This window comes from Pelophylax lessonae, assembly GCF_965119305.1.
Source record: "Pelophylax lessonae genome assembly, chromosome: 1".
In the NCBI taxonomy this organism is placed as follows: domain Eukaryota; kingdom Metazoa; phylum Chordata; class Amphibia; order Anura; family Ranidae; genus Pelophylax; species Pelophylax lessonae.
In genome coordinates, this window is record NC_138768.1 from 865578681 (window position 1) to 865605670 (window position 26990).

General features: G+C 40.6%; 2 protein-coding genes across 2 annotated transcripts in view; one reads left to right on the plus strand and one right to left on the minus strand.

The window, feature by feature from the left end:
* Nucleotides 1-26990, minus strand: part of LOC309550265 (eotaxin-like) — a gene marked incomplete at its 3' end in the record, with an annotated part of 902909 nt that overhangs the window by 290715 nt on the left and 585204 nt on the right. The window lies entirely within an intron of this gene.
* LOC309568855 (C-C motif chemokine 5-like) lies at nt 2604-12535 on the plus strand. Its single transcript, XM_082274640.1, has 4 exons — nt 2604-2792; nt 7525-7651; nt 9191-9278; nt 12022-12535. The coding sequence occupies exons 1-4, from the start codon at nt 2726-2728 to the stop codon at nt 12031-12033; spliced, it is 294 nt and encodes a 97-aa protein (XP_082130766.1). The 5' UTR covers nt 2604-2725; the 3' UTR covers nt 12034-12535.

Consider the following 26990-nt stretch of genomic DNA (forward strand, 5'->3'; position numbering starts at 1 on the left):
TTCTATTACAAGGGATGTTTATATTTCCTATAATAGGAATAAAAGTGATAATTTTTTTTTTTTTTTTTTAAAGGACAGTGTAAAAATAAAAAGTAAAAGGTAAAATAAAAAGATCTGAGGTTTGAGATCATAAAAAAAAAAAAAAGAATTTTTTTTTTTTTTTTTTTTGCTTTTTAGTGTAGATGTGAGATCTGAGGCAGTTTTTGACCCCAGATCTCACAATAAAGAGGACCTGTCCTGCTTATTTCTATTACAAGGGATGTTTACATTCCTTATAATCAGAATAAAAGTGATCAAATTTATTTTTTTTAAAGGGACAGTGTAAAAAAATAAAATAAAAGGGAAAATCAATAAGAAAAAAAAAAAATTAAAACTCCCCATCCCTCAGAGCTCGCGCGCAGAAACGAACGCATACGCAAGTCGCGCCCACATATGTAAACAGTGTTCAAACCACACATGTGAAGTATCCTCGCGTTAGAGCGAGAGCAATAGCGCTAGTCCTAGACCTCCTCTGTAACTCTAAACTGGTAACCTGTAGACATTTTTAAAGCCTCGCCTATGGAGCTCTTTTAGTATCAAAGTTTGTCGCCATTCTACGAGCATGCGCAATTTTGAAGCATGACATGTTGGGTATCTATTTACTCAATGCCCCCAGCATTGATGGGGGCATGCAAGCTGGTCACTGCATTGATGGGGGCATGCAAGCTGGTCACTGCATTGATGGGGGCATGCAAGCTGGTCACTGCATTGATGGGGGCATGCAAGCTGGTCACTGCATTGATGGGGGCATGCAAGCTGGTCACTGCATTGATGGGGGCACGGCAAGCTGGTCACTGCATTGATGGGGGCATGCAAGCTGGTCACTGCATTAATGGGGGCATACAAGTTGGTCACTGCATTAATGGGGGCATACAAGCTGGTCACTGCATTGATGGGGGCATGCAAGCTGGTCACTGCATTGATGGGGGCATGCAAGCTGGTCACTGCATTGATGGGGGCATGCAAGCTGGTCACTGCATTGATGGGGGCATGCAAGCTGGTCACTGCATTAATGGGGGCATACAAACTGGTCACTGCATTGATGGGGGCATGCAAGCTGGTCACTGCATTGATGGGGGCATGCAAGCTGGTCACTGCATTGATGGGGGCACGGCAAGCTGGTCACTGCATTGATGGGGGCATGCAAGCTGGTCACTGCATTAATGAGGGCATACAAGCTGGTCACTGCATTGATGGGGGCATGCAAGCTGGTCACTGCATTGATGGGGGCATGCAAGCTGGTCACTGCATTGATCCGTTTTTTGCCGCAAATCAATAATTCCGTAGAAAAGATTCTTTAGGATTGTCCTATTATTATCAATGCAAGCTGGTCACTGCATTGATGGGGGCATGCAAGCTGGTCACTGCATTGATGGGGGCATGCAAGCTGGTCACTGCATTAATGGGGGCATACAAGCTGGTCACTGCATTGATGGGGGCATGCAAGCTGGTCACTGCATTGATGGGGGCATGCAAGCTGGTCACTGCATTGATGGGGGCATGCAAGCTGGTCACTGCATTAATGGGGGCATACAAGCTGGTCACTGCCTTGATGGGGGCATGCAAGCTGGTCACTGCATTGATGGGGGCATGCAAGCTGGTCACTGCATTGATGGGGGCATGCAAGCTGGTCACTGCATTGATCCGTTTTTTTGCCGCAAATCAATAATTCCGTAGAAAAGATTCTTTAGGATTGTCCTATTATTATCAATGCAAGCTGGTCACTGCATTGATGGGGGCATGCAAGCTGGTCACTGCATTGATGCGTTATTTGCCGCAAATCAATACCTATTACATTTTTCTTTTTGCACCCCCCCCCAATTTTGAGCACCAGCTGCCACTGATCTGTAAGAAGATAATTCTTCCCACAAGTGTAAGAAGCGTTCATCCCACCGACCACCACACTTATGTATCATGAGTTGTAATTATAGTCATTTTTAGCAGGGGTTCCCTGAGACCTAAAAATTATTTCAAGGGTTCCTCTGTGTTGAAAAAGGTTGAGAAAGGTTGGGTTAGATAATTGAAAACATGATTGTATACAAAGTCTCTCCATGTGTGGCCACCATAGAAAAGATTCTACAGGATTGTTCTATTAGTGGGGTTGCACCAACTCATCCAACATTGAGGATTGGACTGGATCTCATGTGAGCCCACGCACTCACAGATAGTATCCTCCATCCTATTGGAATCGATACTCAGCAGATACTCCAACCCAGGAAGACCCTCATCAGTCTCTAGCTGGATGCATGGTGACATTCTGCTTGAATTCTCCGAGAATTGATGCTGAGCATGAAGGAAGATGAGTCACAGTAATAAATCTAGAATAGTAAAAAAAAAAAAAAATACAAATGATAAAATAAATGGCCGGGGGGGATTTCTGAAGCCTGTGCTTTGCTCCTTCCTCCTGATAGTAAATGCAGGGGGCCAGGGGGATTTTTGTCAATGTTCCCCCCATGGAGTGGGAGGGGAAGATTTCCAGAAATGAAAATGAAACTTCTCCCAGGTCAATAAATAGAGCAGCTTAGAGACGGGAGGAGATCAGAGCAGGCTGGGAGAGACTGAGAGAGGCTGAGAGAGTGATACACAGAGTGTGATAGACACTTATCACAGCTGTGCTACACCGAGTCCGCATCCTCCACCGAGTCCGCATCCTCCACCGCGTCCGCATCCTCCACCGCCAATCATCATGGATACCCTGCGCTACAAGATCTTCACCGTCCTCATCATCGGGGCCGTACTCTACGTCTGTCAGGGTAAGCAATATATTGTAGCGTAATATAGCATAGAATATTATAATATGCCAGAATACAATGTAATATAATATAATATATAATAAAAAAATATAACATATTGTTATATTATAACATATAAATGATATAACATAATGCTACTTTTGAAAATGTCTTATCATTAACTGCAGTAACAATATCGACAAAATAATAATAATAAAAAAAAAAAAAATGTTATAACATAACTACATATATAATAATGATAACAGTAATAATAATTATAATTTTTAACATTTCTGATCACTGACTGCAATAACGATATCAACAAAATTATTAAAAAAAATATATTTAAAGTAACCACTTATATAATAATGAAAATAGTAATAATAATTATACTTCTGAAAATTTCTGATCACTAACTGCAGTAACAATATTAACAAAATAATAATAAAAAAAAACAAAACAATTAGATAAAACAACTACCTATATCATAAATGATAACAGTAATAATAATTATACTTCTGGAATTTTTTGATCACTGACTGCAATAACGATATCAACAAAATAATTTAAAAAAAAGTGATATAAAATAACCACATATTTAATAATGATAATAGTAATAATAATTATACTACTGAAGATTTCTGATCACTGACTGCAATAACGATATCAACAAAATATTTTTTTAAAAAGTGATATAAAATAACTACATATTTAATAATGATAATAGTAATAATGATTATACTACTCAAAATTTCTGATCACTAACTGTAGTAACGATATCAACAAAATAATTTTAAAAAATTATATAAAATAACTAATGATAGCAGTAATAATAAGTATACTTCTGAAAATTTCTGATCACTGACTGCAATAACGATATCAACAAAATATTTTTTTAAAAAGTGATATAAAATAACTACATATTTAATAATGATAATAGTAATAATGATTATACTACTCAAAATTTCTGATCACTAACTGTAGTAACGATATCAACAAAATAATTTTAAAAAATTATATAAAATAACTACATATATCATAAATGATAACAGTAATAATAAGTATATTTCTGAAAATTTCTGATCACTGACTGCAGTAACAATATCAACAAAATATTTTTTTAGAAAATTATGTAAAATATACACATATATAATAATAATAATAATAGTAAAAATATTTATACTTCTGAAAATTTCTGATCACTAACTGTAGTAACGATATCAACAAAATAATTTAGAAAAAAATTATATAAAATAAATACATACCGGTATATCATAAATGATAACAGTAATAATAAGTATACTTCTGAAAATTTCTGATCACTGACTGCAGTAACAATATCAACAAAATATTTTTTTAGAAAATGATGTAAAATAACCACATATATAATAATGATAATAGTAAAAATATTTATATTTCTGAAAATTTCTGCACTAACTGTAGTAACAATATCAACAAAATAAAAAAAAAAAACAATATAAAATAACTACATATATCATATAAAAACCATAACAGTAATAATAATTATTCTTCTGAACATTTCTGATCACTAACTGCAGTAACGATATCAACAGAATAATTAAAAAAAAATGATATACAATAACTACATATATATTAATGATAACAGTAATAATTATACTTCTGAAAATTTCTGATCACTAACTGTAGTAACAATATCAACAAAATAATAAAAAAAAAAACAATATAAAATAACTACATATATCATAAATGATAACAGTAATAATAATTACACTTCTGAAAAATTCTGATCACTAACTGCAATAAGGATTTCAATAAAATACTTTTAAAAATGATATAAAATAACTACATTTATAAAAACCATAACAGTAATAATAATTATTCTTCTGAACATTTCTGATCACTAACTGCAATAAGGATTTCAATAAAATAATAAAAAAAATGATATACAATAACTATATTTATATTAATGATAACGGTAATAATTATACTTCTGAAAATTTCTGATCACTAACTGCAATAACGATATCAACAAAATATATTTTTTTTAAATTATATAAAATAACCACATATATAATAATGATAATAGGAATAGGAATTATACTTCTGAAAATTTCAGATCACTAACTGCAGCAACAATTTTAACAAAATAATGGAAAAAAAAATATGTAAAATAACTACATATGTATAATAATGATAACAGTAATATTAATTATACTTCTGAAAAATTCTGATCACTAAATGCAGTAATGATATTAACAAACATATAAAAAAAATTGATATAACATAGCTTATTATATTTTATAATAATAATATTTATTTACTGCTTTTCTCTCTGTTGACTTATTGGATTCGTGTCGATATAAGCCCAGCCGAATAGATAATAAACATACTATGATGTGACATAGTAATTGTATAATATAACTAATATAACATAACAATTTCTTATAACTTTACAGTATGTAAAAAAATAATATATTTAATATAATATATTATAATATAATATAATATAACAATATATTTAATAAACCATAATATGGTCAGCATGGTTTCTAAGTGGTTAACACACCTGCCTTGCAGCCATAGTTTGCTCAATTAAAAACCCAGCAGGGCCCTATCTGCATGGAGTTTGTATATTCTCCCTGTGGCTGTGTGGGTTTCCTCTGGGTACTACGGTTTCCTCCCACACTCCAAAGAAATGCTGGGAGGATAATTGGCTCCTGTTTAAATATCCCCTAGTATGGGAGATATAGGGTCCCTATATGAAGGATAGGGACCACAGTCTGTAATCTTCTTGATGACTGCAGTGATCCAAAGGAGCCAATTAGAAATGGACTCCAAGCTGTTTAGAAATGGAATGACCAGAAAAACCATTTCTGATTGGTCGGTATCCATTACTACTCTATTCCAGAAGACAATTATGTATAACTACTTATGGTACTATTTATACGCTGTATATTGTTTTAGGTTTGTATGTTATTTTTAGATGTCCCCCGTGTGTTTTATGTGGTTCCAATGAATGGCACCCCAACCTACAGGTATAGGAGGTGCCAATGTAACCACGGATGTGTCAATAAAATACTGCGGGTTTGGTTATTGATTAGGTTTGGTTATTGATTAGATAAAAATGAATGGGTTTCTTAGGTATGACGTGATAACTGCCTTCATCTATTCAATGATTGATGATATTGTTCCTGCAATTAAGTGATAAGAAATTGTCGGGAGTATCTTTATTATCATTATTAGTAGTAGCAGAATTTCCATCAGTTCACTCTTCAGTCCAAGTTCCTGTATTTTCTTTCCAAAACACAACGTGATCACCCTTATTATTTGTACAGCACTTCTGTATATATCAGAGCTATATAAATATACACTATATTGTCAAAAGTATTGGGACGCCTGCCTTTACACTCACATGAACTTTAATGGCATCCCAGTCTTAGTCCGTAGGGTTCAATATTGAGTTGGTCCACCCTTTGCAGCTATAACAGCTTCAACTCTTCTGGGAAGGCTGTCTACAAGGTTTAGGAGTGTGTCTATGGGAATGTTTGACCATTCTTCCAGAAGCGCATTCGTAAGGTCAGGTACTGATGTTAGACGAGAAGGCCTGGCTCTCAGTCTCTGCTCTAATTCGTCCCAAAGGTGTTCTATGGGGTTGAGGTCAGGCAGGCCAGTCAAGTTCCTCCACTCCAAAGTTGCCCATCCATGTCTTTATGGACCTTGCTTTGTCCACTGGTCCAAATCATTTGGTGGAGGGGGGATTATGGTGTGGAGGTGTTTTTCATGGGTTGGGCTTAAGGCATCAGCATACCAAGACATTTTAGACAATTTCATGCTCCCAACTTTGTGCGAACAGTTTGGGGATGGCCCCTTCCTGTTCCAACATGACTGCACACCAGTGCACAAAGCAAGGTCCATAAAGACATGGATGAGCGAGTTTGGGGTGGAGGAACTTGACTGGTCTGCACAGAGTCCTGACCTCAACCTGATAGAACACCTTTGTGATGAATTAGAGCGGAGACTGCTAGTCAGGCCTTCTCGTCCACATCAGTGCCTGACTTCACAAATGCACTTATTTATTATTTATTTCAGGTACTTATATAGCGCTGTCAATTTACGTGGCGCTTTACATATACATTGTACATTCACATCAGTCCCTGCCCTCAAGGAGCTTACAATCTAAGGTCCCTAACTCACATACATACACAGTAGGGACAATGTTTTTTATACAGGATCCAATTAACCTACCAGCATGTCTTTGGAGTGTGGGAGGAACCGGAGTACCCGGAGGAAACCCACGCAGACACAGGGAGAACATGCAAACTCCAGGCAGGTAGTGTCGTGGTTGGAAGAATGGTCACACATTCCCATAGACACACTCCTAAACCTTGTGGACAGCCTTCCCAGAAGAGTTGAAGCTGTTATAGCTGCAAAGGGTGGGCCAACTCAATATTGAACCCTACAGACTAAGACTCGGATACCATTAAAGTTCATGTGCCTGTAAAGGCAGGCGTCCCAAAACTTTTGACAATATAGTGTATAATAATAATAGTGTGTGACTGTGGGGGGGGGGAACATTAGAGTGTAAGGTCGTCTGGTGCAAAGGCTGATGTGAATTCAGTTATAATAAATCTGTAGGATAACAAGTGCTGTTATTATTATTATACATTTATATAGCTCTGACATATACCGCAGTGCTGTACAGAGAATACTGAGCCAGTCACATCAGTTCTTGTACTTATCCCTGTATTTTTACGTTCTTCTTTTCTCCCAGTGTCTGCCGCTAGCAGAAACCCCTCTGATTGCTGTTTGGCAACAAGTAATAAAATGATCCCCTACAGAATCATCAGCAGCTACAAGCATCAGGGCGAGTCATCCGGCTGCAACATTCCCGCCATTGTGTAAGTATCTGAAAATAATAAAAGTCTTCACTCCATAATTCTAGGGATTAGACCATTGGGGGTCACTTTTCATATGGGGGCTCAACTGCAGCCCCCGACATCACCACAGGGCTACATATAAAATCTCAATGAATATCATTATCAGAGACACAATAGGTTATAGTCAAAGACTATGGGCTCGATACAAGAGAAGGCCAGAGACTGCAGACATACTACAGGAGATGGTCAGAGACTGCAGACATACTACAGGGGATGGTCAGAGACTGCAGACATACTACAGGAGATGGTCAGAGATTGCAGACATACTACAGGAGATGGTCAGAGACTGCAGACATACTACAGGAGATGGTCAGAGACTGCAGACATACTACAGGGGATGGTCAGAGACTGCAGACATACTACAGGAGATGGTCAGAGATTGCAGACATACTACATGAGATGGTCAGAGACTGCAGACATACTACAGGAGATGGTCAGAGATTGCAGACATACTACATGAGATGGTCAGAGACTGCAGACATACTACAGGAGATGGTCAGAGACTGCAGACATACTACAGGAGATGGTCAGAGACTGCAGACATGCTACAGGAGATGGTCAGAGACTGCAGACATACTACAGGAGATGGTCATAGACTGCAGACATACTACAGGGGATGGTCAGAGACTGCAGACATACTACAGGAGATGGTCAGAGATTGCAGACATACTACAGGAGATGGTCAGAGACTGCAGACATACTACAGGAGATGGTCATAGACTGCAGACATACTACAGGGGATGGTCAGAGACTGCAGACATACTACAGGAGATGGTCAGAGATTGCAGACATACTACAGGAGATGGTCAGAGACTGCAGACATACTACAGGAGATGGTCAGAGATTGCAGACATGTTACAAAAGATGGAGATGGTCAGAGACTGCAGACGTGATTCAAGGAATGGTCAGAGGCTGTGGACATAGAAACGCAGAGACACAGAAGAGTGACAGACATACAGTAAAGAAAAAGCAGTACACATAACACATACATAGGCACACATTTAACCCCTTGATTGCCCCTAGATGTTAACCCCTTCCCAGCCAGTATCCCTAGAACAGTGCCAGTGTACAAAATTAGCACTGATGTCTATATTGGTTTTACTATTGATGCCAGTGTCACCTAGTCAGTTAGTATACCTCCAAGCCAGCATGAGTTAGTGTCAGATTGCCCACCACACTATCACAGTCTCACTTTAAGTCACTGATCAGCACCATTACCAGTATAGCATCATAGCTGTGTAAATTCCAGTATATATACCATAGTTGGTGGATACTATAACATTCGCACAAACCAATTATACACATATTGGGGTTTGTGTGTTTTGTTTTTGTTTTTTTAATTCATTCATTAATGTATTTATTTATTTTGCTTTTAGATATACAGAACATTAAAACATTATTGAAAGAAAGCACCAAATTAATGTTAAAAAACCCAAAAAAACAAACTTGTATTCATGTAACTTTGTTTCTTATGATAACTGTTTGTCTTCTTTCCTCTAGATTCACTACACACAAGAACAGACACCTCTGTGCCATCCCAGAGTCAGACTGGGTGAAGAAGTATATACGCTGCCTAAACCAAAAAATGGTGAGTAACTCTGATTTAATACGGAGCAAAAACTGAGATTACACTGATCAATACTCATTTATATAACTCTGACATATACCGCAGTGCTGTACAGAGATCACTGAGCCAGTCACATCAGTCTCTGTACCAGAGGAGCTTACACTCTAATGTACCCCCAGTCACATCAGTCTCTGTACCAGAGGAGCTTACACTCTAATGTCCCCCCACAGTCACACACTATTATTATACATTTATATATCTCTGACATATACCGCAGTGCTGTACAGAGAAAACTGAGCCAGTCACACCAGTCTCTGTACCAGAGGAGCTTACACTCTAATGTCCTCCCACAGTCAAACACAATTATTATTATTATTATTATTATTATACATTTATATACTTACTCTGACATATACTGCAGTGTCGTACAGAGAACATTGAGCCAATCACATCGGTCTTTGTACCAGAGGAGCTTACACTCTAATGTCCCCCCACAGTCACACACTATTATTAAACATCTATATAGCTCTGACATATACCGCAGTCCCATACGGAGATCACTGAGCCAGTCACATCAGTCTTTGTACCAGAGGAATAATAATTGGAAATAATATTTGGACATCTGGAATTCTGTCATTTGTGCAGTGGTAGAACTATTGCCACAAAATGACAGATCCCTGCCTGCCAGATGTTTGTAAACAAACCAGCCAGAGATCCTGGATGATGTCATTGGCCAGATATCCCAGCCAGTTTGTTTACAAATAGAAGCCGGCAGGGATTTATCATTTACTGCTTTCTACTAAATGACAGATCCTCGGCCTCTTCGTCTCCGTTCACACTAAGGCGACCTGTGAGGCGACCTGGTCGCCTCACAGGTCGCCGTAGGTCGCCTTCCATAGGGAAGCTGCGGACCCGTTCTAATAGAAGCGACACAAGTCGCTCCGACTTAGAAAAAGGGTCCGGAGCTTCTTTGGGGCGACCTGGAGGCGACCGCCATAGACTTCAATGTTATGAAGTCCGTGCCGGCCGCTCCGAGGTCGCGGCGCGCTGCTCGCACCGCGACCTCGGAGGTCGCCCTCCCAAGTCGGATCGCCCCAGTGTGAACGGGGCCTTCTTGTCACTTTTAAAGGATCACACGGTACTGCTCCTTAGCTTCACATGCTGGTTTATGGCAACCCAAGAGCATTTTATTTAAAACATTTGTGAATTTTTAGTGTTGCCCTTTAGCTAATTCCAGGCCACGCCAATTCTGACATTTCCCTCCTACATGTAAAAATCTAAATTTTTTATGCTAGAAAATTACTCAGAACCTCCAAACATTATAAATATAAATATATATATACTGTATATATATATATATATATATATATATATATATATATATATATATATATATATATATATATATATATATATATATATATATATATATTTATATATATTTACAATATAATTCAATGCATATGCGTTCCAAATGTATCCATTCGCTTTTGTGCACAAGCACGGTGGGACGGGGCACTTTAAATTTATATATATATATATATATATATATATATATATATATATTTTTTTTTTTTTTTTTTTTTTTTTTTTTTTTACACTGTCCTATTCAGTTTTTTTTTAATTACTGTTATTCCTATCGGAATAAATGTAAACATCCCTTGTGATAGAAATAAGGCAAATCTGGAAAGTATGAGATCTTTTTTTTTTCTTTTGTCATGCATTAGTTCTATCACAAGGGATGTTTACATTTCTCTGATATGAATGAAAGCGATGAAAAAAAAAAAAAAATCTTTATGTAGACATCCGGGGTCTTTAAGTCTCTCCTCTACCTTGGAAAGCATGAGATTGAAAAAAAAAATGATCTCATTTCCAGAACAAAAAAATAGCTATGTTTATATCTGCCATAACTGGACGTGATGTCATGACACCACTTCCGGCCTCCCAAGACCATAGAGATGGCTGGGGACCATCTGATCGGATCCCAGGCTCCTTGATTATATAGGATGTCATTCCCCCCTCCCTTTCCCAGCGCTGCAGGCTTCCCTGTCCTGTAAAAAAAAAAAAGTGTTAAAAATAACAATTAAACATTGTAATAAAAAAATTGTAAAATAAAATAATTGTAAACATTTTAACTTTTAAAAAATGGAAAAAACAATTAAAAAGGGCTAATTCACACAGGTTCTCTGTTATGTTTGTGTCCGCTAATAATGATTTTAGTGTATTTTTAGTGAAAATAATGTCTTGACATTTTGGGGGGGGGGGGGGGGGGCTGCCAGATAGGCTGTACGGGGCCCTATGATTTCTAACAGCAGCCCTGCGAGTAAATGCAATCCAGCAACTAATTAGCCACTAGGATGGCTTTTACATAAATAGGGCTTGAAAAAAAAAAAGATACCGGGATATTGCCTGTAGCTGCAAGGTTCAGGGTTCACAAACTTTTTCCAGCGAACCAAACTTTGCCCAGTTCTCTCATCAATCATTGACTGTATGTTTAAAATAAAAGTGCACCTGTCACAATGTATCAATCCAAACCCCAAACCATTAAACCCCTCCCATTTAAGCCCTGTTGTATGCAGCCGCTCACCTGTTGGATGACACTTGTCCTGCATATTTACATAGCCAGTCTGGTTGAAAAAAGGCCATTCGGTCCAACCAAAAAAAGGAAAAAAAAAATAAAAATAAAAATATTTGCATGCAAACAACCTTTGCACTTCGAAATCCTAACTATTGTTTTTTTGTTTGTTTTTTGTTTTTTTTCTAGAAAAAATGCTGAAGCTGCAGAAGCGGATCCAGGAAAGGATCCCATGGTTGTGTCCATGTGGTGCCAGCTTACTGCTTCTAGAGCCTCCATGTCTGAAATGATACAAATAATTCTGCTCTGTCCTTCTCTGCTATCACAGGGTGTGATTTCTATCACTGATATGTATCTGTCTCTGTAGGTCGTTACATTGTAAGGAGTTTTCTTCTCATAAAATGTTGCAATTTGATAGATTTGTTATGTGTATCTGTCTACAGCACAGGGGAGGTATCCATGATGAGGATCTGGCCTGTATCTCTGAGAATGTAATGGTCACCTTTCCCTAGTAAATCACCAGGGTGTACTGTACACTATTCCAGCCAGCCATGGCTGCTTCCTTTGCCCGGCTCTCCGGTAAACATTAGAGCCCTGCTGTGCCATTTCACTTTCTGATGTTTCACTTCTCTTTTTGTGTGCTATGGTTGGGATTTACTTAAGTTGACCATCACGGGGAAACCACTTTTTGGGAAGTTTAAACATTTGCTTAGAGGCAATTTTAACTTTTTTTTTTTTTTTTTTTTTAGAAGTAGAACTTTTTAAATAATTTGGTTTGGGTTGGAAAAGTTTCAAGTTGCTCTTAATGTCTAAGACCGGCTTTGGTTTTGTAGCTCTCCTTCAACTCAATAAACCCCATTTTGGCACTGTGGGGTGTATTCATTTAAAAAAATATTTATCCTGTGAAACTGTATATTTGTTTGCTCTGTGTGAATATGCCTGCAGGCTATTTTCTTTCCAGGTCGAATGTTATTCTTCATACAGAAAATAACTTATTTTGGCCACTAGATGGAGCTGATAATCTTAGTAAGTATTTATTATAATCATTAGCTCCATCTAGTGGTCATAATGCTGTATTTGCCTAAATCATTCTTCCGTGTTTCCCTGAAAATAAGTCCGGGTCTTATTTTAATTTTGGCTACATAAAACACACTAGGACTTATTTCCAGGGGATGTCTTATTTATTTAAAATATGTACAATGACGATCTTAAAGTGGTTGTAACTTTAACCACTTAAGCCCCGGAAGATTTTACCCCCTTCCTGACCAGGCCCTATTTTGCGATTCGGCACTGCGTGACTTTAACGGACAATTGCGCGGTCCTGCAATGCTGTACCTAAACGAATTTGACGTCCTTTTTTTCCCCACAAACAGAGCTTTCTTTTGGTGGTATTTGATCACCTGTGCGATTTTTTGATAATGCGCTATAAACAAAAAAGAGCGTAAATTTTGCAAAAATAACAATATTTTTCACATTTTTTTATATGAAATTCCCCAAAAAAAATGTAAAATTAAATTTATTTTAACATTTTTGGCCAATTTATTTTCTGCTACATATGTTTGGTAAAAAAAAAAAATCACATTAAGCGTATTTTGATTGGTTTGCGCAAAAGTTATTGCGTTTACTAACTAAGGGAAAGATTTTTGTCATTTTTGTTGTTTTTTTTTAACGAGTAATGGCGGCGATCTGCGTTTTTTTTTTTGACTGCGACATTGCGGCGGACAGATAGGACCCTTGACTGACATTTTTGACACTTTTGGGGGTATCAGTGACATTACAACAGTAATCAGTGCTAAACATATGCACTGTTACTGTAAAAATGACACTGGCAGGGAAGGGGTTAACTTTATTGGAGAGGGAGGGGTTAAGTGTGTCCCTAGGGGTGTGCTTCTAACTGTGCAGGGATGTGGCTGTGTGTGTAACAGCACAGATCAACGGTCCTACATAGTAGGACTGTTAGATCAGTGCTTTTACACAGGGAAGAATGACAGGCGGCTTTGTTTACATTAGCCGCCTGCCTTTCTCCCTTCACTGTGGACGATCGCGAGTGACATCGGGTCCGCCGGTCACGTGCACGGAGGTGTCCATGAACGAGCCGGGGCGGGAGTGTGCCTCCGGCGGCGCGCGCTCGCCCCCTATTGGCTCAAAGGCTAGTGATGTACCGGTACGTCACTTTGCCTGGCCGGGGCTGACCGCCGCAGTATATGTACTTGCGGCGGTCGGCAACCGGTTAAAAAAAATATCCTGACCATGATAGACAGCATAGTGCTTGTGCTGTCTCATTTACCCCTCTCTAGGTTCCAAAAAAACTTGGAATAAAACCATAAAATGTTTTTTAAAAAGTTCCTGTGTCCCCTGTCTTCTCCCCCCCTCTCCCCCATGTCAGCTCAGGAGTCAGCATTATGACATTCTGTAATCCCAAAAAATAAACCTTGGTTAAAGTCATTGTAAAATTATGTAATCCACTTTGTAAAAAGATTATATAATGCGCAGTGTGTTTCCTTTTGTAACTTTATTGTGGAAAAGACCTTATTTACAGCGCCGCTGGGCGCTCACGTGACCCACCGGTGGTCTTCTTCCCTCTGCAGAGGGAGGGGCCAAGATCCCCACCAACCACTGCCCCACTCCGAGCACTACAGAGGGAAGAGAGAAGATCTCCAGGGGTCAAGTGAGCACCCAGCGGCACGGTAAATAAGCTATTTTCCACAATAAAAACTTACAAAAAGAGACACACTGCACATTTAGAGCCGATTCACACTGAGGCAATCCGACTTTGGGGGGCGACCTGTGAAGTCGCGTGCACCGCTGTGCACCGCGACTTCGGTGAGACTTGCAGAGACTTCACATAATGGAAGTCTATGCAAGTCACTCCCAGGTCGCCCCAAAGTAGTACAGGACCCTTTTTCTAAGTCGGAGCGACTTGTGTCGCTCCTATTAGAATGGGTCCTGTACTACTCAATGGACCGCAACCTACCGCGACTTGTCAGGCTGACAAGTCGCCTGACAAGTCGCGCTAGTCTGAATGGGCTCTTATATAATCTTTTTACAAAACAGTTTACATGTTTTTACATTGACTTTATCTGGGGCTTATTTTCGGGGTAGGGATTATATTGCAGCCATCCCCGAAAAATATCGCTAGGTCTTATTGTCGGGGTAGGGCCTATTTTTGGGAAACAGGGTATGAAGGAGATTCAACCTTGAGAGAAAATAGCCTTGTTTTGCCCTGATTTACACAGAACGAGTGAACAATAGGGATCACTTTGAAACAGTTGTCCAACTTCAACATATAATGTAATACATATGTACTAAAATTCCCTTTTTATGCAAGCTTGCTGAAAAAATATGTAACCATGTATAGTGTGCAGGGGGTTCATTGAATCCCATTGAGGAGGTTTCCCCGGACTTCCTGCAAGCTCTTAAGAACAGGAATTAGAGAGTTTTACACTTTCTTACCAACTTCCCAAATATTTTTTTTATTGAAAAACTTAAAAACAAATCAGAGACACTGAGTCACTTTATTTTAGTATCTTAATCTGTCAGTCCGCCCAAAACATGACTTTTCTCTCTCTGGAGCTTTTCTGCGGTATGAAGCATCTTTCCTTCTGGTGAATTCTTCATAATATGAATGATCTAACAGGGAGAGGTGGAGCCTATTACCAATGGGTGGGGAGGGGAGCTGGGAACTCCCACGCAGAGCTAAATTCCACCCCTTGGGAATGAGGAATAACTAGAGGTCCTGGTTTTGGGTGGAGTGACCTTTTAAGACGTAGCATGCTATTCTTGTCTTGGACAAAAGACACCATTTTGATTTTTTTTAATATATAAATGAAGCTCAGATTTATATTTTACATTTAAACATCTGATTTATTAATGTGTGTGAAAAAAATATATTTTCAGTACTGTTAATGAAATGAATAAATATAATCTTTCTGCGTGATATTAAGGTTTATATATTGTTTGTTTTTTAAGCTTATATAGGCCCTGTCATAGAGCAGAATACCTGTGTGGAAAGTCTGGGATGGAAGCAGAGACCCCCTTTCTCATAATATCAGAGCAGAGGTGAACTTGGCACATGAGTCTAGGACTGGCAGCTTCCATCATAGGCCTTTCACACAGGGATTTTGCTTCCTGGCATGGTGGACACCATGGTAACTTTGCTTTATGAAATGATTTGGCATGTATTACTCTTTAGATGATCGTGTTTTAGCTTTTTTTTTTAGATTGTCATTTTTAAAAGTTTTGTTCATTTTTAAGGGTCAGACCCCGTAAAGCGGGGGTGTAAGTTGACCCTGATCAAGGCTTTCTCAGTCTCTGACCACTGAGTTCCCAGCATCTGAGTTACATTTAATTAAGCGTGTAACTTGTTTAATCCAAGCATTTCTGGTAGCAGTCAAATTTAACTGGACTACTTATTTGTTGCTGGTAGGAATTAGTAATATTGAACTGAATTCTACTTGTTTAGTCTGTGCACTGCTAGTAGTCAGTAACATTGAACTGGACTTGTGCCTTGGTTAATCAGTAAACTACTAGTAGGAGTTAGTGGCATTCAGCTACTATTGTCCCTTGTTTAGTGTATACTAGCAGTGGTTAGTAGCATTGAACTTGACTTGTCCCTTGTTGCTAGTAGTAGTGGGTAACACTGAACTACTAGTAGTTAGTAACATTTGAACTGGGCTTCCGCTTGTTTAGTCTGTACACTACTAGTAGTTAGTAAAATTAAACTAGGCTTCCCTTGTATAGTATTGTATAAACTACTAGTAGGAGTTAGTGACATTCAGATACACATATCCCTTGTTTAGTGTATACTAGCAGTGGTTAGTAGCATTAAAATGAAACTGTCCCTTGTTGCTAGTAGTAGTGGGGAACACTGAACTACTAGTAGTTAGTAACATTGAACTGGGCTTCCACTTGTTTAGTCTTTACACTTCTAGTAGCTGGTATCTTTGACTGGGCTTCCACTTGTTTAGTCTGTACACTACTAGTAGTTAGTACCATTGAACTGGGCTTCCACTTGTTTAGTCTGTACACTACTAGTAGTTAGTACCATTGAACTGGGCTTCCACTTGTTTAGTCTGTACACTACTAGTAGTTAGTACCATTGAACTGGGCTTCCACTTGTTTAGTCTTTACACTTCTAGTAGCTGGTAACTTTGACTGGGCTTCCACTTGTTTAGTCTGCACACTACTAGTAGTTAGTAACATTAAACTGGTCTTCCACTTGTTTAGTACGTACACTACTAGCAGTTAGTAACTTTGAACTGGACTTGTGCCTTGGTTAGTCAGTAAACTACTAGCAGGAATTAGTGACATTCAGCTACACTTGTTGGTCAGTGGCATTGAACTGCATGTGGCCCTTGTTTCTAGTAGTAGTGGGTAACAATGAACTAATACTAATTAGTAACATTGAACTGGGCTTCCACTTGTTTAGTCTTTACACTTCTAGTAGCTGGTAACTTTAACTGGGCTTCCACTTGTTTACTCTGCACACTACTAGTAGTTCGTAACATTAAACTGGGCTTCCACTTGTTTAGTACGTGCCCTACTAGTAGTTAGTAACATTAAACTGGGATTCCATTTGTTTACTCTGCACACTACTAGTAGTTAGTAACATTAAACTGGTCTTCCACTTGTTTAGTACGTACACTACTAGCAGTTAGTAACATTGAAATTGACTTGTGCCTTGGTTAGTCAGTAAACTACTAGCAGGAATTAGTGACATTCAGCTACACTTGTTGGTCATTGGCATTGAACTGCATGTGTCCCTTGTTTCTAGTAGTAGTGGGTAACAGTGAACTACTAGTAATTAGTAACATTGAACTTGGCTTCCACTTGTTTAGTCTAAACACTACTAATAGTTAGTAACATTAAACTGGACTTGTGCCTTGGTTCATCAGTAAACTACTAGTAGGAGTTGGTGACATTCAGCTACACGTGTCACTTCTTTAGAGTAAGCTTACTAAAACTGATCTGGAGTTGTCTTTTGCTTCGCCCCTGGCCCCTTATACTACTAATTTTAGTTAGTAACATGGAGCGAAGCGTCTTCCCTGTTTAGCCTGGCGGGGGGGGGGGGGGTTGTTTTCGAAACATTTACTTAGACTTGTCACTTCTTTAGCCTGTACACTAGACCATAATCTACTAATAGTATATATTTTTTTAACCTGTACACTAGTAGAAGGAATTAAACACATTCAGCTGGACTTCTTTGGCCCGTATACTACTAGTAGTAGGAATAAGTCCCATTCTACTTGATGTCTTACTTTTTAGCCCATACACTACTAGTAGTAGAAATAAGTTACAATATATTTGATATGTTACTACTTTAGCCCATACATTACTAGTAGTAGGAGTTAAGCCCCGTACACACGTACCGATGGTCGGCATACAAATGTTCCTCTTTTCTCCCCGGGATGTCGGTGTCTGCTGAAAAGTGCAAAGACAGCACAAGGACAGCACAAGAATTTTGTCCGCCGACTGCAGAAGTGATGTCATGTAATGGTTAACTTTCCCTGTGTTTTCTATTTTCTGAGCATGCCCAGTCTTGCAAATCTGCGGTCTGTCGGCCGAATTGTGTACTGACAGGCGAACAATCGTCCGTTCTGGTGTCGGCATACAAAAATTTTCATGTTTGCAAGAAAGACTTTTGTCCGCGGATTGTGCGCAGACATCTGTCGGAGGCACCATACTAACACGCGTACAATCGGCAGATCCTTCGTCCACCGACGTTTGTATGCCGACGATCGGTACGTGTGTACGGGCCTTTAGACCCCGTTCACACTATGTCGGATCCGACTTCGGGGCGACCTGTGATTTTGCGTGCAGCGCGACTTTGTCGCGACTTGCACTTCATAAAATGAATGTCTATGCAAGTCACTCCCAGATCGCCCCGAAGTAGTACAGGACCCTTTTTCTAAGTCAGAGCGACTTGTGTCGCTCCTATTAGAACCGGTCCTGTACTACTCAATGGACCGCGACGGTGCGCGACTTGCCAGGCTGACCAAGTCGCCTGACAAGTCGTATTAGTGTGAACCGGCACTTAGTCATATTCAGCTTCACTTGTCCCTTTTTAAGACTGCACTGCTAAGGACATTGAAGTAGACAAGTTCCTTGTTTAGTCCATTAGCTACTAATAGTGCTTAGTATGCCTAACCTGTACACTAATATAAGGAATTAGTCACTTTCAGCTGGACTCGTAACTTCTTTAGCCCATATATTACTAGTAGTAGGAATAAATCACATTCCACTGGATTTGCCACTTCTTTAGCCCATACTGTATACCGTTTGGCAGCTGCTACAATGTAACCGATCAGTTTATTTGTGAAATGTATGAAGTGTAAAAGGCAACAAATACAGATCTCACCCAGGGAGCCAGAGAAGATATCACTATGGTTCTGGTAGCGAGTACCAGACAGAGTTGGATTTTTTTTTTGGCATCTGATGAAAAATCTGTATGTATTAGATACATTTTAAATGTCCTATTATCGTTACATCTGTAATTACATGCCAGTCATTTCAGACAGCAAAGTAATATTACAGCTTGCTGAGAACTGCATAGAATGAGACATTGTGGAATTGTAAACTGAATGCCTGATTTCACTTGAAGTTGGTGTTTTAGTTATGGGTGGATTTCAGAGGAATGAGTTACTTACTGGCTTCCCATATCTCTTGAGGGTCATAGGGGGTCCCTGTCATACCTACACACACTGTTCCATCTGGGAGTTTGGGTTTTCCCATCCACCTTATAATCTCTCCATTACAAGAGAAATTGTGGGAACCCCTCATAATTGGCACATCAAGTGTGTAGACCCAGGAACTCAGCACAGGGATGGTGGGAACCCCTCATAATTGGCACATCAAGTGTGTAGACCCAGGAACTCAGCACAGGGATGGTGAGAACCCCTCATAATTGGCACAGCAGATGTGCAGACCCCAGTACTCAGCACAGGGATGGTGGGAACCCCTCATAATTGGCACAGCAGATGTGCAGACCTGGGGACTCAACACAGAGATGGTGGGAACCCCATCAGGATGGGCACAGCAGGTGTGCATACCCCGGAACCCAGCACAGGGATGGTGGGAACCCCTCATAATGGGCACATCAAGTGTGTAGACCCAGGAACTCAGCACAGGGATGGTGGGAACCCTTCATAATTGGCACAGCAGATGTGCAGACCCCAATACTCAGCATAGGGATGGTGGGAACCCCTCATAATGGGCACAGCAGATGTACAGTCCTAGGAACTCTCTCATAGACTCTCTCATATTTACTAAACACTGAAATATCAGTTATTGGTGGAGCAGTTATGAAAATGATAATGTGGCATCTCACAAGCTCTAGGCAGCTTATCCATGTGTATCCAGGGCTATTATTACAATTATGTATAATATATTAATTTGTGGTGGATTATAAGGTTTGTAAAGTTAAATATAATTTTTAATAAAGTTGTTTTTGTACAAGTCTCTGTGTTCGGTCTCATGGATCTTCTGCTTCCAAAAATGGAAAAAAAAGATGTGGTGTGTGGATCTGCATTATCCCAAACAAACAACTCTTTTAAATATCATGTAGCACCACCCACTAAGGGCCACTGGTATTAAACTGGTTCTTCCCCAACAAGTATGGAGCCTGCCCATCCACCCAGCAATAATTGTTCTGGCTTCAGTGGAAGTTAACAGTGCATCTTTGGTATCAGTGGAAGGAATACTGACCATTATTGGTGCCAGTGGGAGGAAAAGCGCCCCATCATTGGTGTCAGTGGGGGAAAAAGTGTCCCAACTTTAGTATCTGTAGGAAGAATAGTGTCACTCCCATCAATACTATCAGTGGGAGAAATAATGCCCCATCATAGGATGAAAAGTTATCATTAGTCTCAGTGGAAGGAATAGTGCTCCATCATTGGTCTCATTGGAAGCAATCGTGTCCCTTCGTTGGTATCAGTGGAAGGAATAGTGTCCCTTTGTTGGTGTCAGTGGGAGAAATAGTGTCCCATCATTAGTATCAGTAGGAGGAATAGTGCCACTCCCATCATTGGTATTAGTAGGAGACATAGTGCCCCATCATTGGTGTCAGTGGGAGGAATAGTGCCCCATCATTGGTGTCAGTGGGAGGAATAGTGTCCCATCATTGGTATCAGTGGGAGGAATAGTGCCCCATCATTGGTGTTAGTGGGAGGAATAGTGTCCCATCATTGGTATCAGTGGGAGGAATAGTGCCCCATCATTGGTGTCAGTGGGAGGAATAATGTCCCATCACTGGTATCAGTGGAAGGAATAGTGTCCCATCATTGGTATCAGTGGGAGGAATAGTGCCCCATCATTGGTGTCAGTGGGAGGAATAATGTCCCATCACTGGTATCAGTGGGAGGAATAGTGCCCCATCATTGGTGTCAATGGGAGGAATAGTGTCCCATCATTGGTATCAGTGGTAGGAATAGTGCCCCATCATTGGTATCATTGGAAGAAATAGTGTCCCATCATTGGTATCAGTGGAAGGATAGTGTCCCATCATTGGTATCAGTGGAAGGATAGTGTCCCATCATTGGTATCAGTGGAAGGAATAGTGCCCCATCATTGGTGTCAGTGGGAGGAATAGTGCCCCATCATTGGTGTCAGTGCGAGGAATAGGGCCCCATCATTGATATCAGTAGGATAAATAGTGCCTCATCATTGGTGTCAGTTTGAAGAATTATGCCCACCAACAATAGTTGTGCATGGAAAGAATACTGTCTTGTATCAGTAGGAGGATAAAGGCATACAAAGGGCTGCAAATGTTTGGGCACCTGGTTACCTTGTACCAGTGTGCAACTATCGGTACCAGTGCAGCGTCCAGCACTGAATTTCAGGGATCAACTCAAGGTCGCTACTCCTCCCCAAGACAGACGGCTCCTTCCAGCTTCCTTCACACACAATACAATAGGTGAGATGGTGCTTTTGAGGACTGGGTCCCTTTCATTGTTTGGTTCTTTAGTCAGCTCTGAGCAAAGAATATTTAAGGTTTTGATCCTAGCACCTCTGACGTCTCCTTGAGCCAATGTTCAGTTCATAGGCTACCAAACAGCATCTGCCCTTGCACCTCTGGAAGTCTCCTGGGGAGAAAGAACCCAGCTTTCCATTGTCTCAGACTATTTATCGCTATTCCAGCCCCCTACTGGACACTCCTCTCCAGGGATTGTCTGAAACCCAATAAATATTCACGACTATTTACTGCGGCGGTCAGCCCCTCACAGGCAAAGCGACGTAGGGCTACGTCGCTAGCCTGTGAGGCTCTAGGGAGCGAGCGCGCGCCGCCGGAGGCACGCTCCCGCGCGGTCACAGACCCCCCCACGCGTGTGCCCGGCGGACCCGATGTCCGCCGGGCACTCACGATCTTCCGTTACACCGGAAGAAAGGCAGGCGGCTAATGTAAACAAAGCCGCATGTCATTCTTCCCTGCATAAGAATGGAGATCAGACGGTTCTACTATGTAGGACCATTGATCTCTGTTCTTACACTAGTAGCCACAGACAATCACAGTTAGAAACACGCCCCTAGGACACACTTAACCCCTCCCTCTCCAACACAGTTAACTCCTTCACTGCCAGTGTCATTTTTACAGTAACAGTGCATATGTATAGCACTGATTACTGTAGTAATGTCACTGGTACCCCCAAAAGTGTCAAAAATGTCAGTCAAGGGTCCGATCTGCCCACCACAATGTCGCAGTACCGCAAAAAAAATCGCAGATCGCCGCCATTACTCATTAAAAAAAAAAACAACAAAATGACAAAAATCTTTCCCTTTGTTAGTAAACGCGATAACTTTTGCGCAAACCAATCAAAATACGCTTTTTGCGATTTTTTTTACCAAACATAGATAGCAGAAAACAAATTGGCCAAAAATTTTAAAAAAATTTGATTTTTACATTTTTTTGGGGGGAATTTCATATAAAAAATGTTAAAAATATTGTTATTTTTTCAAACTAAACGCTCTTTTTTTGTTTATAGCGCAAAAAGTAAAAATCGCACAGGTGATCAAATACCACCAAAAGAAAGCTCTGTTTGTGGGAAAAAAAAGGATGTAAATTTCGTTTGGGTACGGTGTCGCACGACCGTGCAATTGTCAGTTAAAATCGCACAGTGCCGAATCGCAAAAAGTGGCCTGGACGTAAGACAGCAAAATCCTCCGGTGGTAAAGTGGTTAATGTAAGATCTGGGGTCAAAAAGACCTCACATCTCACATCTACACTAAATAGCAAAAAAAAAAAAAAAATCATTTATTCTATCATGAAAAAAATGGGCCCTTTATGGCCGTTGGGAGGAAATGACAGATGACGTCGCTCCGGTCCTCCGAGGCCATAGAGCGGAGTGGGGGCCAGCTTGCCCTCACTCAACTTCCTGCCTAGGCAGGAAAGGACCGGATCATTTTCCCCGGTACCGATGGCTCCGGTAAGTGGGGAAAATGACCGAGAGCGGCAGGAGGGGGCAGGCGGTCCTCTTTCTCATAAAAGTGGTCCCAACGGCAGATTCACCGTGGTGTCACTTTTATGGGTGGAGGGAGAGGTGCCCCCCCCCCCTCCTGCGGCTTCTCGGTCATTTTCCACACTAACCAGACATTATTGGATCGCATAGGTGTGAACCACCATGCAATTAGATTCTCTTGCGGACAAAAAAAAGGATTCTGTGCAACTTCGGTCCGAATGCAATGCAAATTCAGCCCTACAATCTGTATGGCTGAATTTGCATTGCACAGACACTGCATGTGATCTGCAGAGCAGTGCGCTCCGAATCACATGAGATGTCTGACATCGCTGAAGTGTGAACCGGTACTTAATGAAATATTAGTTATTGCAGAGCTGCATTCATCATTCCTGGAGTTCAACTTCAAAAATTCCAAAGGAAGACAAAACAAACACCATAAATCTAGGAGGAGGGGGGACCTTACTGACCCCAGAATGGTAATAATTCCTTACATCAAAGATTTTCCTTCCTCTGTTATTCAGTAATAAATACCACATTTGTCACTTCCATGTGTCTAGCCTGGGTGTCCATTACCACCAGTTGATACATTTTATAGACACGGTGCTGTAGGATCACCATCCTGACCACGATGTCTAATTTATAAATCATATAATATCAATAGTAGAGTCTTATACATTGTTATGGATTATTGTAGAACCTTTAAACTATCTGATACAATGTTACAATAAGGTTATGGTGAGAAGGGACTAAAGGAATCAAGCAGCCCTCCAACCAAATCAGTCTTTTCTCACCGTAACCCATACGGTTATATTGTGCCATTGGGTCTCAAGTTCTACTCTATACTAGGGTTGCCATCTTTTTCTAACAGCCAAACCCGAACACTTTAGCAGCTCATAGCATTTTTTTTTTTTTTTTTTAGTACTTTAAATTCATTACAATGCAATGCACAGCAATTCTTTTAATGTAGTATACACTATTCTGTACATATATTTTTGTGATTAAATAACTTTTTTAACCACTTTACCCCCAGCCCTATTTCGGACACTTTTTGTTCACAAGTTAAAACCAGTATATTTTCCTAGAAAACTACTTAGAACCCCCAAACATTATATATATATTTTTTTTAGCAAAGACTCTGGAGAATAAAATGTCGGTCACTGCAAAATTTTTTGTCATGCGGTATTTGCGCAGCGGTCTTTAAAATGCCATTTTTTTGGAAAAAATTTGAAAAATCACATTTCATTAATTTTAAAAAATACTAAACAGTAAAGTTAGCCCATTTTTTTGTATATTGTGAAAGAACATGTCACGCCGAGTAAATAGATACCAAACATGTTACGGTTTAAAATTGCGCCCCCCCCGTGGGATGGCGACAAACTACGGTCAATAGAGATCTCAATCTGCGATGCTTTAAATTTATTTAACGGTTACCAGTTTAGAGTTAGAGTGTAGCTCTTTTTTTTAAATTATTGCCCACGCTCTGGCGATCGCGGCGATACCTCACATGTGTGGTTTGAACAGCGATTTCATTTGCGGCTCGACTTGCGTTTACGTTTTTTTTTGTGCGCGAGCTAACGGTGACGGGGGCGGCTAAATTTTTTTTTTTTTTTTCCTATTTATTTTTTCTTTATTACAGGTTTTTTAAAAAAAAAAAAAAATCTGATCACTTTTATTGCTGTCACAAGCAATGTAAACATCCCTTGTGACAGCAATATGTGTGACAGGTACACTTTATGGAGGGATCGAGGGTCTAAAAGACCCTAGACCCCTCCACTACACTTCCCTGTATGCAAAACGCCAAAAACGGCATTTTTGCATACAGCCGTTTTTTAAATCTGCCGCCTTTTGCGGCACAGTAACCCGGATGTGACGTCATGGACGCCGCCTCCTGTTACGTCATCGGAGACCCGATCGATGCCGTTTCCGGCATTCATCGGGACTCCATCCAGCCGGGGGACGTGCCGGCTGGGTGCTCGGGGCTCCCGGTGGGACGGGAGCCCCGAGCAAAGCCGTGGAAGGCGGCGGGAGGGGGGGACGTCCCCTCCCGCCCCCCCGGGTAACGATCGAGCGGCTCCTGAGCCGCATCGATCATTACCGACGGAAAGCCGACCGCCGGCTTCAAACAACGGTACCGGGATGATGCCTCTAGCTAGAGGCATCATCCCGGTATAACCACTCAAAGTCAGCCGACGTAGATCTACGTGGCTGGTCGTTAAGTGGTTAATCATTTGGGGTTCCCCTTTACATCTGAATCTGCAGTGTTCCCTTTGTCATCTGAATCCACAGAGTTTCCCTTTATAGCTGAATCTGAAGTGTTCCCCTATTACATCTGAATCGGCAGTGTTCCCCTTTACTTTTGAATCCACACAGTTCCCCTTAACATCTAAATCTGCAGAGTTCCCTTACACTTTAAGGGGGGACTTTGCAGACACTGATGTATGGGAGAACTCTGGGGACTCTGATTTTAGGAGGAACACTGAGAACTCTGATGTAAGGAGGGAATAATGATGTAAGGTGGAACACTGCAGACTCTGGTGTAAAGGGAAACTCTGATTATCATTATTATTATTATTAGTATTATACAGGATTTAAAGGGGGTCTCTGGTAATCAGAGCCCACACTTACATCATAGTTCCCAGCATTCCCCTTTAATCAGGGTTCCTAAAGCATCCCTTACATCTGAGTCTGCAAAGTTCCCCCTTAAATCTGAGTCTGCAGAATTTCCACTTACACTGTAAGTGGGAGCTCAGTGGAGTCTAATGTAAAGGGGGACTTTATTGTAAGGAGTGCTCTGGGAACCCTGATTTAAAGGGGAGAGCTCTGATGTTAGGGGGAACACTGTGGACTTTAGAGTAAAGGGGAACTCTGCTGTAAAGGGGTCTCTGCTCGCCAAAGCCCCCTTTGCATCACAGTCTGCAGAGCACCCCTTACAACAGAGCCCCTCCTTACATTAGTGTACTACACTGCCTGGCCAAAACAAAAGTCGCCACCAAAAAAAAAAGGGTCACACACTGATTACGGTACGCATTTGCTGTGGCATTGTTTCTATAAGCTTCTGCAATGTGACAGGATTATTTCCATCCAGTGTTGCATTTATTTTTCACCAAGATCTTGTATTGATGATGGGAGAGTCGGACCACTGCGCAAAGCCTTCTCCAGCACATCCCAAAGATTCTCAATGGGGGTAAGTTCTGGACTCTGCGGGGGCCAATCCATGTGTGAAAAGGATGTCTCATGCTCCCTGAACCACTCTTTCACAATTTGAGCCCCATGAATCGTGACATTGTCATCTTGGAATACGCCCGTGCCATCAGGGAGGAAAAAATCCATTGATGGAATAACCTGGTCATTCAGTATATTCAGGTAGTCAGCTGACCTCATTCTTTGGGCACATGCAGTAACTATCCAATAGGAGAGTTACTGCATGCTTAGTCTAGTTAGTTGCTTAGTAATTCCGGATGGCGACTTTTTTTCTGGGCAGACAGTGTAACTCAGGGGCAGGAGAGAGAAGGGAGGGAGGGGGAGACTCAGTCACAGACAGGGATGGAATGTGAGCACACCAGGGGCATGCTGGCAACTTTCGGCCCAGGGGGCAAATACAAACCAAAGGCCAATGGTGCAGCGACTCGGCCCTCCTCCCACTCTCCCTCTTCCCGTCCTCCTCCTGACCGCCATTCCAGGCCAAAGCACTGCTCCAGGTACTCTCTA